Raw genomic sequence first — 13,563 nt, forward strand, 5'->3', positions numbered from 1 at the left:
AAGGGATTTTTTTTAACAATTCGCTCAGTCGTCGTCCTGGTCAAAGCAACCTGCCTCCACTCCACCCCTCCCTGCCCAGCGCCACCGTTCCGGCGTTCCGCTTTCCGCGATCCGGCCCGCCTCCACCCCTGCATCCGCCGCCTTCAGCTGCCCCGGGATCCGACCCCTACCTCTCTTCCTTGCCGCTGCGACGGTCCCGTCCCCGACGACGGCGAAGTCGACGATGCGGCCGCGGCCCTGCAGCCGCCGCGCCAGATCCATCGCCGTTCGTATTGTCGCGCCGCCGCGGAGCTAAGGTATGTTTCTGTAAACTGATTTCCATGGTTAGTGAGTATGTTTCACATTTATCGGGTTGGATTTTTTTTTTGGGGAATACTGTATCTCTCGCACCACCAGTTCTGATTCCGAACCAATTGACAGTTTGATCCACCGGAGAGAACGTCTCCTATCGTAGGTAGCACTGGCACGCATAGCATCCGAGCCGTCCTTGACACGCGCTCTCTCACCTCACTGCTACAGATCCAGGCTGGACGCTGGAGTGTGGAGATGAGGGATGGCGCTGGAGTTTTGGGAGGACGCGCCCTGACGTTGGTAAGAGGATTAGCAGATCATCAGCGGGAGCAGAGAGGCCAGGACTCGCAGGGCAGAGTTGCCGCTGGGGTAGTGAACGCTGACTCGCTGAGCAAAGAGGGGAGCGGATTGGAAGCAGAGCTTAGGAGTTAGAGGTTGAAGAAGCATGTGGCCGTGTGAAAGTTTCAGAGTGGTGGATGGAGTAAGAAGGACTTGGATCAGGTGGTATTTTTGTGAACTGCAACTGTGGAAAAAAAATGCTACCACAGCAAAACGATCCGTTTTGATTGCCATCAGGGCAATTTTCCCACTGTTTATTCCTTTTTTTTGGATCAATTGATTCTTTTAATCACATTATTTTTCTGGAATCAAAAGTTTTGTGCATTATTTGAATTTTTCTCACCTTTTTTTCCCCCACAGATGCCTCAGCTTGGGGGAGCATATGCGATGAGGGGGATGAAGGGGAGGTGGATAGGAGGAGCTCTCCGGTTTTTTCTTTTTTTTTTCATCTCAGCTCGTTTGCTGTTACTGCTAGCGACGGTTGTTCATTGTATGTGCATCCCTAAGAAGGAGTTGGAGGAGGAGGCAATAATCAGATTGGGGGGAGAGGCAGCGATCCATTTGACATGGAGTTTGCCACGGGGGCGATTGGCACACTCCTCCCCAAGCTAGGCATGCTGCTCAAGGAGGAGTACGACCTGCAAAAGAGTGTGAAGGAGGGTATTAGGTTCCTCATGGCCGAGCTCGAGTGCATGCAAGTTGGGCTTAAGAAGGTCTCCAACATGCCGCTAGACCAACTGGACGAGCTTGTCAAGATCTGGGCTAGGGACGTTAGGGAGCTATCCTACGACATGGAGGACATCGTCGATACCTTCATGCTGCGTGTAGATGGCCTTGAGCCCAACAAGAAACACGACATCAAGGGGTTAGTCCAGAGGTGCTGCAATTCATTGTCCAAGGTAAAGATTTGCCACAGCATAGGCAATAAAATCAAATATATCAAGAGCCAAGTTGAGGAGGTGAAGAAACGGCATGATAGGTACAGGATTGATGATGTAATTGCTCAGCACCCGACTGTTGACCCTCGCATCTTTACGTTGTTTGAGGAGGTGACCAATCTTGTTGGCATTGGCAAGACAAGTAATGATCTAATCAAAAGGTTGTTCGGGGGAGATGATTCTACTAATAAAAAACTCAAGATTGTATCCATTGTTGGATTTGGAGGACTAGGGAAGACTACTCTTGCGAAAGCGGTATTTGACATGCTTGAAAAGCAATTTGAGTGTACTGCTTTTGTTCCGGTGGGCCGAGAATCAGATAGAAAGAAAGTTTTCAGAAACATCCTAATTGCACTTGACAAGCATAAGTACATGGGATTTGACACAACAGCACTGAGTGATTGTCAGCTTATTAATGAGCTCCGGGAACATCTCGACAAGCGGAGGTACATACGCAGCACCCACCAAATTTAAATGCTATTAGTGATCTGTGTATGGGTGTTTGTTTCAGTTACTAGTTCTGGTAATTGTTGGCCTATAGTGTATCTTTCCATTTTCTTCGTACTAATTGAAGACCATTGTATATGTCTCGAATTAATCCTGGAAGGTACAGAGTGCAGAAATTTCACTTTATTCTACATGTCATCACATTATTAATAGTTCAAAGTATAAAAATTTCCATGTTACTCGAATTTTTTTAAGAGAGCATCATAGAGATCCCTACAAAATTCAAATATATCCTAGAGTCTTGTCACATGTCTGAGTTGGTTATGTCTCTGAGTAGGACACAAGCCTATGGCCTGCTGAAACCTATGTCATTTCCAAATTACTCCCTCCGTACCAAATTACTGTTCACTTTGGGTTTGTCCTAAGTCAAACTTATCTAACTTTGACCAAATTTATTAAAAGATATAATAAGATCTATGATACCACATTGGTTTACTTCAATTCAGCATAGAATATATTTTGGTAGTGAATTTATTTGGTATGGTAGCTATTATTATATTTTTGTATAAGTTTGGTCAAAGTTAGACAAGTTTAACTTAGGACAAACCCAAAGTGAATAGTAGCTTGGGACGGAAGTAGTAGAACACAATGGGAGCTGACATTCATAAGTTAGGAGAAGAAAATGTCAGACGTGTCTATGTCCACTGTCCAAACCCACACAAACCAACAGAACAGTAAGCGTTATGCCCCATTGATGGCAACTAACAAAAGAGACAAATAAATATATTCCCTTTCACAACTCATTCTTCATGTATAAACATATTGCCTTCATGAAGCATCTGTTAGGTTCGTGGCATTTGCTCTGCTTAGTAGTATAACAAATTACTAAAGGAACCTTTTCCCCGCTAAAGCATTAAGGCATATCTCAATAAGCAAGGAACAATGAGGTCAAATCTTTAGAACAAGAAGGATGCATCCAATCTGGATAGGTTTAGGGACTTTTTTGGTTAACTTTCAAATTAGTTCCGTCTCCAAAAAAATATAATAATGTGCGAAAGGTTAACTGTAGTATTGTTGTCATGGCTGCAGTATCAGCAACAGTGGAATTCTCCAATCCACCCTTGTTCTTATCCTACTTGGCACAGGTGCTGTGATGATTTGGCCATGCAAGATTGGGTTTCACCTTGTGTGCTCATCTTTCTCTTCTCTATCCAAATTAGACCAACAGCAAGCAGGGAGGAGCTCGGTTGTGAGTTGTACTCACAAGTGCCTTGTTCCTCTTCCTCCTAATCTTTAATCTCCCCATCTTTCCAACATCTACCTCGACTCCTGATTGTGGATAGGCATAGAAGAAAGGTAAGATAGAGCTGTAGAGGATGGGAGGGGCTGGTGGGGAGCGAAAGAAGTGTTGGGACGATGGGTGGGCCAGAATGACGGAGGCCAAGTCAAGGTTCTTGAGTAGCTGAGCTTGTAATCTAAGAAACTCTTGCGTGTAAGGGTTCCTACAATGACACACATTTCTCGTATGTGTTCAAGAAAAAAAGAGGTTCTTGAGCAGGAAGCCATGATCAAAGCTGGAGAGAGAGAGCAAGGGGGAGGTTGGTTTGAGTTCTTTTCTCAGCAAAAGGGGACTATCTGTTGGTCTAGGGACTAACTTTTCTCATGGTCACCCTTTTCTACCACTAGTTTGTGTTTATTACTTTTTTCTATAAATCACATTTTCTTATCTGTAGGTCACTCATGTTTAGGACCTTTTGAAATACAAAAAAAATATAATATAAACAATTCACACTTTTGTGGTCTTTTTATTTTAAAAAAGAACCATGTCTACATTGGTGGGGCTGTAGGTGCATGCACAAGACTCCACCTACCAGGGTTGAAATAGCAGCGTTCACATTAATGTAATTTTTACTAGCATTCTGTTGGGTATGTGTTATGGGGAATGCATTTGAAGTCAAATGTGTGCGTGCATGGTGGTGTGTGAACCTATTCATCTTCCTTGTAATTGCCAAAAATAATATAAAACTAATAATTCTAGTGTGCACAAACATATACCATATCTTGGTCACATAAGAAAAAGAACTTGATAAGTAACAATCAAGTTGTAACAAAACTGGACATTTTTTTTTTGCTGGTGTTACGAGTTTATTTTAAATTATCTGGAAGTTTAGGAAACTGTCCTTTCATGTTGATTAGTTCAAACTGTAAGTGAGATTGTATAAGCTTACCACAAATGATGATTGTGATCAGTAGGATGTGTTGTCTCCATTGAGCAACTTAGTTGATCATTGATTATGTCATTTTTGGACCCTCGATTCTTGCATGTTTCTATTTTTTTATGTTTAAAATGTATATTCTCTAGATCATTTTACTAATCCGACCCTTTCGGTTCCATCAATAGGTATTTGATTGTTATTGATGATGTATGGGAGACATCAACGTGGAAGTTAATCAAATGTGCTCTGGTGGATAGTAGTTGTGGAAGTAGAGTAATCACAACAACTCGCATTTCTCAAGTTGCCCATGAAGTTGGTGATGTTTATGTCATGGAGACACTTTCCGATGATGATTCCAAAAAGTTATTCTACACAAGAATATTGGATCCAGTCTCTCAAGGCGATGAATGCAAAGGTCAAACAAACAATCAATTGGATGAGGCAACCAAAAGGATCTTAAGAAAATGTGGTGGAGTACCATTGTCTATAATTACAATAGCTAGTTTGTTGGTTGACAAACCCGTGGAGGATTGGTCCAACGTATACGACTCCATTGGTTTTGGGCCTAAAGATCAAAACGGTACTGTTCAGAACACAAGGAATATATTGTCATTGAGCTACTATGATCTACCTTCATACCTAAAGACTTGCCTGCTGTACCTAAGCATATTTCCAGAAGACCACTGGATTGAGAAGAATTCTTTGATATGGATGTGGGTAGCTGAAGGTTTTCTTAATGAGGAGCAGGGAAAGGGGTCATTCGAGGATGGTGAGAGATGCTTCACCGAGCTGATAAACAAAAGCATGATCCAGCCAACAAAGAGTGATGAGGATGCCGCTGTAGATGGCTGCCATGTTCATGACATGGTGTTGGATCTCATCCGCAGCTTGGCAACTGAAGAAAACTTTATAAAAATACTAGATAGGGAGCATCAAGATTGCTCTTCTCCATGGAGCCGTAGTGTACGCAGGCTCGCATTGCACGAGGGGAGCAACCAAGATAAAAACGATAACCTAGCTGACGGCATGACAAAGCTGAGGTCATTCAATGCCATTAAGTGCCCTATTAGCATGTTGTTGCAGCTAGTGAGCTTCCAGACTCTACGTGTGCTAGTACTGGAAGGATGTGAGATCATGGAAGGCTATCACCTCAAGCATCTTGGGAAGCTACGTCAGTTGAGGTACCTTGGATTGAAAGACACGCGTGTTGCTAAGCTCCCAAGGGAAATAGGGGATCTCGTGCATTTGTTGGTACTGGATGTCAGGGACACTGGCTTGGAGGAACTGCCAGAGACTGTTCGTGAGCTAAGCAAGCTGATGAGCCTGCGTGTCAATGATAGCATGAGCTATCTGTGGCTGCTTTGGGTGGGCAAGCTGACATCCCTGCAAGAGCTGGTGCTGGGAAATGTGGTCATGTCGCCATGGTTGATCGCGGAGCTGGGCAAATTGACGGAGCTGAGGATACTCGAGATTTCATTTTTGGAGAGTGGAGAGCACATGGAGTCCTTGCTGGAGGCTCTGCGCGGTCTGTGCAGAATCCGGATCCTGACGCTTCGATTCTGCCCTGATGAAGTCCTGGTGAGCTCCTGGGAAGGCTGGGAGCCACCACGGCAGCTCTGCCAGTTTGTGATGGAAGGTGTCTGCTTGGCTCGACTGCCAGGGTGGGTGAACTCCACGTGTGTCCCGCATCTCTCCTACCTACGCCTTAAATTGCTGGTCATGGAAGCGCAGGACTGGGAAGTCCTTGCACGGATGCCTGAGCTCCACTCCCTCTGCATATATAGCACGTTAAGGTTGAGCTCAGCAGGGAGCGTTGAGAGCCCCATCTACGATGGCTACAACTGGAGGATGTACGGGCAGAAGGAGATTCCTGGCCCCAAGCACCCACGGTTGGTTTTGCTTTTCTTTTCAATCTGTACATTCTTTTTTCCACAAAGTAGATCTACCCCCCCTCCTTTTGGGTTCCAATGTTATGGCTGTATTTTGAGGACCGAGCAGAGGCTAGGTTGGTTCCCTCCAAGGGTCCTCCGGCAGTCCACCTGTGTTTGAGCATTGGTTGGCGCAAGTTGCCCACCTTTCTCTCTTAACTGGTTGAGCAGGGTGGACCTTTGAAAAAATGTTATGGCTATTTCTTTGTGACAATTATTGCCTCTGTTCCCAAATGATTGGTCAAGATAGAATAATAGGAACAATATCGTACAATTTTTCAGATGCAATGGACTGGATCGGTGATGCAAAATTTATGCTAATCTTTTCTCTCTCTCTGAATTCGCTATAAAAAGATCTCTTATTCTTGTGACATCGCAATTATTCCATGCGTTTTGAATCTTATGTAATTTTCAGGGTCTACTATCTGTGCATGCACCACCAGTCCCAGCGATGCACAGCGACAAAGCAGGTGCAATGCCGAGATGAGGACTCGACTCTCTTCGACGTCATCTACCATGGCATGCACACCTGTGTTCAAAGAACATCGGCAGAGATGCCAGCACGGCAGAATTACGTGGCCACGGAGGTGAGGGTGGGGGCGGTGAGTGGTGAGGGCCCCGTCGACGATGGCTACAGCTGGAGGAAGTACGCCCAGAAGGAGGTTCTTGGAGCCAATTACCCAAGGTTGGATTTTGTTTCTTTTCAGAGCCCAATCCATACATATTTTTGGCGAGTGAATCGAATAATTTTCTTCTGCTTGGGATTTCAGCTGTCCTTTTCTCTATTCCCAAATGTTTGGTCGTCTATACTTGTCAGTTAGGTTAAGAGATACTACAGTTTTTCATATGCAATGGATTGGATTGGTGATACAAGTCTGTGTGCTCACTGCATCTAATTTCGCAACCAAAATTCTCTCTTCGCTACAAGATTCATGGCTTAGAAACTCTGCTTGATACTAATGGTGCAAAATATGCAGGGCCTACTACCGGTGCACCCATCGCCACTCGCAGGGATGCGCAGCGACGAAGCAGGTGCAGCGCTGCAATGAGGACCCGATGGTTTTCGAAGTCACCTACAGAGGCATTCACACCTGCATTCAGAGTGCTGTGGCCATGCAGCCACCGCTGGAGCAGAACCCGAGTGCCAGTGGCGGGTCCATACAGTGATGAGGTCTGGCGGCTCCCATGTCTGCCCTGTGGTGGACCTCCACATTCCCTCTTTCTTCTTCCTGAGGTGCCAGACCTGTCCAGCCATGCGTGAGTCCGTCCGGAGCACCGGAGAAGTCAACACTTATCTAGACCAGTATTGAGCCTTTAAACTCAGCACCTTTGCAGCTAGCTGCTAGCCCAACCCACAAGGGCGGTCAATTTTGCAAATTTGGATGCTAATGGAGCGGTCGGCAGCCGCGTCCGTCGTCCTGGGTGCCGATGGACGATATCTAGGATGTTCAGCTCTGATTGCGAACTGTATAATTGACCCGGTCACTTACTTTAGAAACTATGGACTGTGCTGACGCGCTTGGATTAGCAGATCTGAGTGAGTCTCCAGTGTCTTTCCATACGTCAGATGCGTTGGCAGTGGTCAAAGACTTCAATAGTGCAAGTGCAGCCTGATCTTGATGGACATCGAATGAAGATGAGCCACGTTTCCAGAAATTTCGTTTGTATATGAAGGAAGATCATTCAACACCAAAGCTCGTAATCGCACGACTGTTTGGCTCATTGAGAGGCCTTATTTATACTTATATTATTACAATGTATAGTTGGTCATTATAATGAATAAAGTCCACAGTTTCCACCTTAAAAAGGCTACTGCTCACTCGGATGTCTGATGTCCGATTTCCTTGTATTAAAGATGACTTAGTTTTGTAAGTTTATAAGGGTAGAAAAATATCGTCACATGATCATTAGCCTGGCACTCAGGCTTGTTAATACACATGATTATACTCTTGATACTGGCAATGCAATTGCAAGGGCCACCCCTCTAGTTTCAACAATTTTATCTGTTTCTGGAAGAGCATGGCAATACCTTTTGTATGATCTTTTGCTCAATCGGTACTGTTGTTGCTATCCTTTGCTTCTTGTACATTGTTTTTGGGCCATATTTAGGTTTCCGTAGTACATAGTTTGACTAGCCAACCTGTTGCCCAATCTGACGGATTCTTGTCTTGTTTCAAAATTTCTTTTGCGGGTGTTCCAGATAGTTCTGCACTTCTCAATTACTCTGTTGAATTATTTCGGTTGATATTTGAAACAAACTAATACTGCGGTCAGCTTTCTGTTCAAGTTTCCAGAAATTTGAGAGTGGGGGGGCTGGAAAGCCTCAACATGACCAGCGCAATACTCGAATTGGCCTTAAGAGGCCTAAAGGTCACATGTGGGCTCTGGTCCAAGTGGGCTTGGCCCATGTGTCAGGAACACACCAATGGCATTTTGCACGAAGCAACAGTTGTTTATATGTAAATACCAAGAAATGTGTTTCCATTAGGACCTAATTCTTTCCTTTAATGAAAACAATATCACACTATTTGAAGCACGCATGTAGGAAGAATAATCCATGATGATCTCGGCATATGCGCATAGAGTATTTTCCCATAAATTATTTATATCCTAGCTAAAAAGGGTAAAGGGATTATCTTAAAAACAAAGAAGGATAAAATGTGTTGGAACTTCATGGAGGCTAATTAAGCACTCTCAAAAGCAGCTCGTGGCTAATAAAGCAAACGATAAGATGAGTATTGAAACTACTCTAGGATAATTAAGCAAAAGGTGATCGATCCATACATCAATACATAGTAGCTAGGTGCACAAGCATCTTCAACAATCTTTCTTGACGCAGTGATCGTCGCAGGCGCTGATGCAAGATGTCGCGCACTGTTCGGCAGCCCCGTACCTGCAAGCGTTGCATCTCATCATATCGCTCGCATGCATGCTGCAGGGCCACGCGCAGTTGTTTTGGACGGCGGCGCTGCAGTTGTCACAGCTGCAGGTCGCGCAGTCGCCGCTGATGCAGTCGCTAGGGCAGCAGGAGGAAATGGTGCTGGTGTCGTTGCTACTGCTGCAGAAGCTCTGGCAGCACCCCCGGAGGACCTGGGACTTGCAGCCCTCGCATTGGCCCACCGGGGGGCTGCAGTCGACGGCGCACGCTGCGGCAACGACGGCACTGCAGTTGGTGTTGCAAAGCGACGGACAGTCGCTGCACAATGGCTTCTTACTCGGATGCCCTTGGGAAGACATGACCAGCACAGCGAGAACGGCAATGGCCGCCGCTGCCCTAAAACCTGCTGCACCTGAAACCATTGCTGTGGATGGATGAAGCTTAAGCTTTGCTATAGAGAGGAAGATATGTGTAGAGCAAGAGAATATCACAAAACGTAAGATGTGAAAAGGTTCGGTGCCTATGGGATGGTATTTATAGGCTAGCAATGTAGGGAGAGAGAATCTTAACTAGATTACACAACTAGGGTGTTGGATTGTAGATGATGACACCAATGCATGCACGCTAGCTACAAGTTGACCTGCAACGTATGCGATGGATCTGGCTTACCGGAGACCACAGCTGATATGAGCATTATTGTATTCTCTCCGTTCCAATATGTATCTAGAAAAACCAAAACGATCTACATTTTGGAACGGAAGGAGTACGCAACAAAGTCACGTATGTACTTCCATTAATTAAAAAATATGCATTAATGTCTGTGAAGCCTTGGCTCAAAATTTCTTGAGGACAAAGATGAACTAAACGCAGCAATCGATAGTTGATACAATGAATGCATTATTATTGATATACTATGAAGTATTATTGACTTTTGACTAAGTCTCGATCGGCAGAGGTACAATTTATATGAGCAACTTGCTTTTAACAAGTTCCATTTAACTTGCATTGTGAACTTGACTTGTTAATTAGTACTCCCTCCGTTCGTTTTCAGTGGGCATAATTTGACTTTTCGTTTTCAGTGGGCATAGTTTGCCTGTCAAGAAATAACTAATCTTTCACTACGTATTCGTTTTTATAATATTTTATGAATTGTTACAAAGTTGTAACCATTAGAAGTGATTTATCTACGAAACAAATTGTTCATATTTTACAACACATAACTAACAATATATATTATTGGACTTAACTAATTGTCAGTTAAAATGTGGTGTTGGACCATCGAACTATATACATCGTTTGTTAAATTTCCCCGATGCATGCACTGACTTTGATTTGGTCATCCAAACCGAATTGGCATGTGGAGGAGATTCCACTATTTCGGTTCCCCATGTAGCTTAATACTAGACTAAACGTTTGGATTAGGGCTTAGGGTTTAATATGCTAAAGAACAGGTCAACAAATAGTTTGGGGCCTAAATGTTGAATTAGATGCTAAATGGTTTAAACAATCAAGGTGGTAAAATACAGTGTAAATATCACAGTTAGACGTGATCTAAACACGTACGTGTAGGCTCCTGGGCGCATGTCCAAACGTATGTGATGGCAATCGAAGTTCGAACATGTTGGCAAGAGGGGTGATATGATGTTTATTCAATACTGATTGATGAATAACGTTTAATGAATTGATCAAAGGACACAAGGAAGAATAAAGTTAAAGCCATGCCTCATAGTTTTGTTAAAAATATACTTGTTTTAGTTTTTTTAGTTTATAGATATTATTATGCATCTAGATATAGTGTATGTCTAGGTGCATAATAATATCTATGAACTAGTTCTAAAATTTGGAATGGAGGGAATAGTAATAAGTTAATAAATCTGTCTAAAGTCTAAACCAACTAAAATCAAGGGATGACCCAAAGCAGAATAAGTGTGTTTTTCTAACTATGCGTTAAGAGGTGGTTTCTTACTATACACATAATCCTTTATTTATGGACAAATTTGAACTCCAGGATCCCTTTCGAGGAAGGAGTGAGTACTCCCTCCGTTCCAAATTGTAGGTCATTTTGGTTTTTTGTAGGTTCATAGATTATGCATAATAATATATATGTACCTAGAAAAACTAAAACGACCTACAATTTGGAATGGAGGGAGTAGTATGTAAGTATGAAAAAATATATAACTATTAAATATTTCTTTGCATATTTGCTGCTACAATACAAAACATCTAAACCATCTAGTTGTTCACCTAGACTGTCTAAGCGCTAGTCAGAGGATGATTGACCATGTAGCTAAACGCAAAAACATCTAAACATTGTCGTTCATCTAAATGATTTTGGTGATTAATGAAAATATAGTTATTGGGACTAATTTATTTGCAAGACGTACCTTTGTAGGTGTTTATAGGTCCTAAGGATGAATTACAAAACCATCAAAATAAGAAGAAAAAGAAAGACTTAGAAGAATTCTACGACATCCAAATGATATTAAAAAATCCAGAGATAATCTTATTATAAGGCTTACAAATGATGGTAATGAAGCCGGGACAAAGATACGCGAAGATTTGAAGCAAATCCTGCTGAAAATATGCATCGACACATTCCACTAACTCATACTCTGGTAACAGTAACCATCATCGATTCATTCGGTGACCACAGGCAGGGCCAAGGTAGGCGCGTGCACTGTTACCACCGATTCATACTCTGCTAACCGTAACCGTCACCGATTCAGTCGGTGATCGTCGGCTCGGCTCAGCCTCGGCTCAAAATCAGCTCTGGAAGGTTTGGAGTATAATTTGAGCCTCATTGATTCATACGGTGGCTATAGTAACCATGGCAGCGAATGAGTCGGTGATACGCAGAAAGTTACAATGGCCATGTAACGGCTAGTTCTTGAAGTTGGGGCTATATATACCCCATTGCACAGCCATTTGGAGTGTGTTAGAGCTTGGAGAAGCTATAGGCTTGGTTCTCACGTACACACAAGTGTTCTATCCACCAAAGTACTAAAGAGAAGATTAAAGCAATTAGCATAAGGCTTAGATCTTGATTAGTGCTAGTTTAGGTCTTTTAGCGCATTGCTTTAGGGATTAGCCTGGAGTTAGGTGAGGTTCTTGCGAGACCCTCCAACTATGTTTGTGGAGTGGCCGCCGGTGCTTGTGAGAGGGAGGAGAGGCCCTCGGCGTTTTGCCGAAGCTCTACCAAGTGAAGAGCGGCAAGGAGCATCTGGGAGAGGCTAGGTGGAGATCCACTTGCATGTGGGGAAGGCCCGTCAGCTATCCTATAGAGTTACTTGACCGGGGAGCTTATGCCCTTGCGCGGGCATTCTCTTTGAGAGGGGCTCCAACAACGAGGATTAGTGGAAAGCTTAGCTTTCCGATACCTTGGTAAAAATTGCCTTGTCGTCACGCTAGGAGTTTACTTTCTCTACCTCATTTATTTCCGTATTTCTTACTACACTTACATTTCCATGTTTACCTTTCCTAAAATTGCCATGTATAGTTTATAGGATTGGAACCTAGGGTGCAAAACTCTTTTTTTGATAGAGATAACAACACATAGAAAAAACCAGTGCACATCTAGATAGAAATTGGAATAGGTTTTTGTGGTTGGAGCCTTACACTAGTAGAGAACTGACCTTCCATCCATTCCCTTTTGTCCCGATTAACATTGGACCCATGACTAAAGTGCCTTTAGTCCCAGGTCAAAAATATGCCAGCGAAGGTCACCGCCACCGGGGGGGAGGGGGGGAGGCTTAGTCCCGGTTGTAAAAAGCTCCAACCAATGCTCAACCCTTTTGTCCTGGTTGGAAATTCCAACCGGGACAAAAGACCCCCCCTTTTATCCCGGTTGATAATTCCAACCGGGACTAGGGGGGATCTTTTTTTCTGGTTGGTGGCTCCAACCGGGATAAAACGTCCTTTCCCGCGCGCCCCCACCCCCTTCTCCACATTAATTATCCTCACAGGCGGGCAGCCTCCTCTCCTCCTCTCTCCCTCTCCTTCATTCCTTATCCTCTCCTTCTTGTTCCTTATCCTTCGTTCCTTATCTCGCAAGTGGGAAGGCGGCGGGCGCCGTAGGTGGCGCGGAGGTGGGCGGGTGGGCAGCGAGGAGGCTGGTGGCGGCGGGGCGGGCAAGGGCGTGTGGCGGCGGCTGGCGGGCGGTGGGCGGGCATGGGGTGCGTTTTTTTTATTTTTTTGAAACTTTTTTGTCCCGGTTGGTAACACCAACCGGGACTAAAGGACCCCCTTTTATCTCGAAAAATTAGTCCCAGTTGGGCATTGGAGAGATATGCTCCTTACCAACCGGGACTAATACTCAGTTTGCTACCGGTGTTAGTTTTTAGAACACCCAATTTACCCCCTCTTAGGGTGTCACGGTACCTTGACATTGCTGTCTCATTTGTTCACATATCAAACCGAATAGTCCTATGGATATTTTTTTAATCTTTATCCAATTGTGTTGTGGTTGAATTCACTTACCGATTACTCTATATAGTTTTTCATCCTTATTCATTGTTCCCCCTTTGTCT

The 13,563-nt window shown here is 44.0% G+C and overlaps 1 protein-coding gene across 3 annotated transcripts; it reads left to right on the forward strand.

Annotated features, from left to right (window-relative positions):
* The first annotated feature begins 43 nt into the window (after positions 1 to 43).
* Positions 44 to 8,156, forward strand: LOC117866483 (disease resistance protein PIK6-NP). Of its 3 annotated transcripts, XM_034750694.2 has the most exons (6): positions 44 to 296; positions 520 to 792; positions 991 to 2,014; positions 4,417 to 6,120; positions 6,575 to 6,844; positions 7,137 to 8,156. In XM_034750694.2, exons 3-6 carry the CDS (start codon positions 1,197 to 1,199, stop codon positions 7,324 to 7,326), a joined length of 2,982 nt encoding a protein of 993 aa, XP_034606585.1. In that variant the 5' UTR covers positions 44 to 296; positions 520 to 792; positions 991 to 1,196; the 3' UTR covers positions 7,327 to 8,156. The 3 variants fall into 3 exon arrangements, with proteins under 3 accessions (XP_034606585.1, XP_034606584.1, XP_034606586.1); XM_034750693.2 differs by having other exon boundaries at positions 421 to 2,014; XM_034750695.2 differs by lacking the exon at positions 520 to 792.
* The last annotated feature ends 5,407 nt before the right edge of the window (positions 8,157 to 13,563 follow it).

Source organism: Setaria viridis, chromosome 8, assembly GCF_005286985.2.
Source record: "Setaria viridis chromosome 8, Setaria_viridis_v4.0, whole genome shotgun sequence".
In the NCBI taxonomy this organism is placed as follows: domain Eukaryota; kingdom Viridiplantae; phylum Streptophyta; class Magnoliopsida; order Poales; family Poaceae; genus Setaria; species Setaria viridis.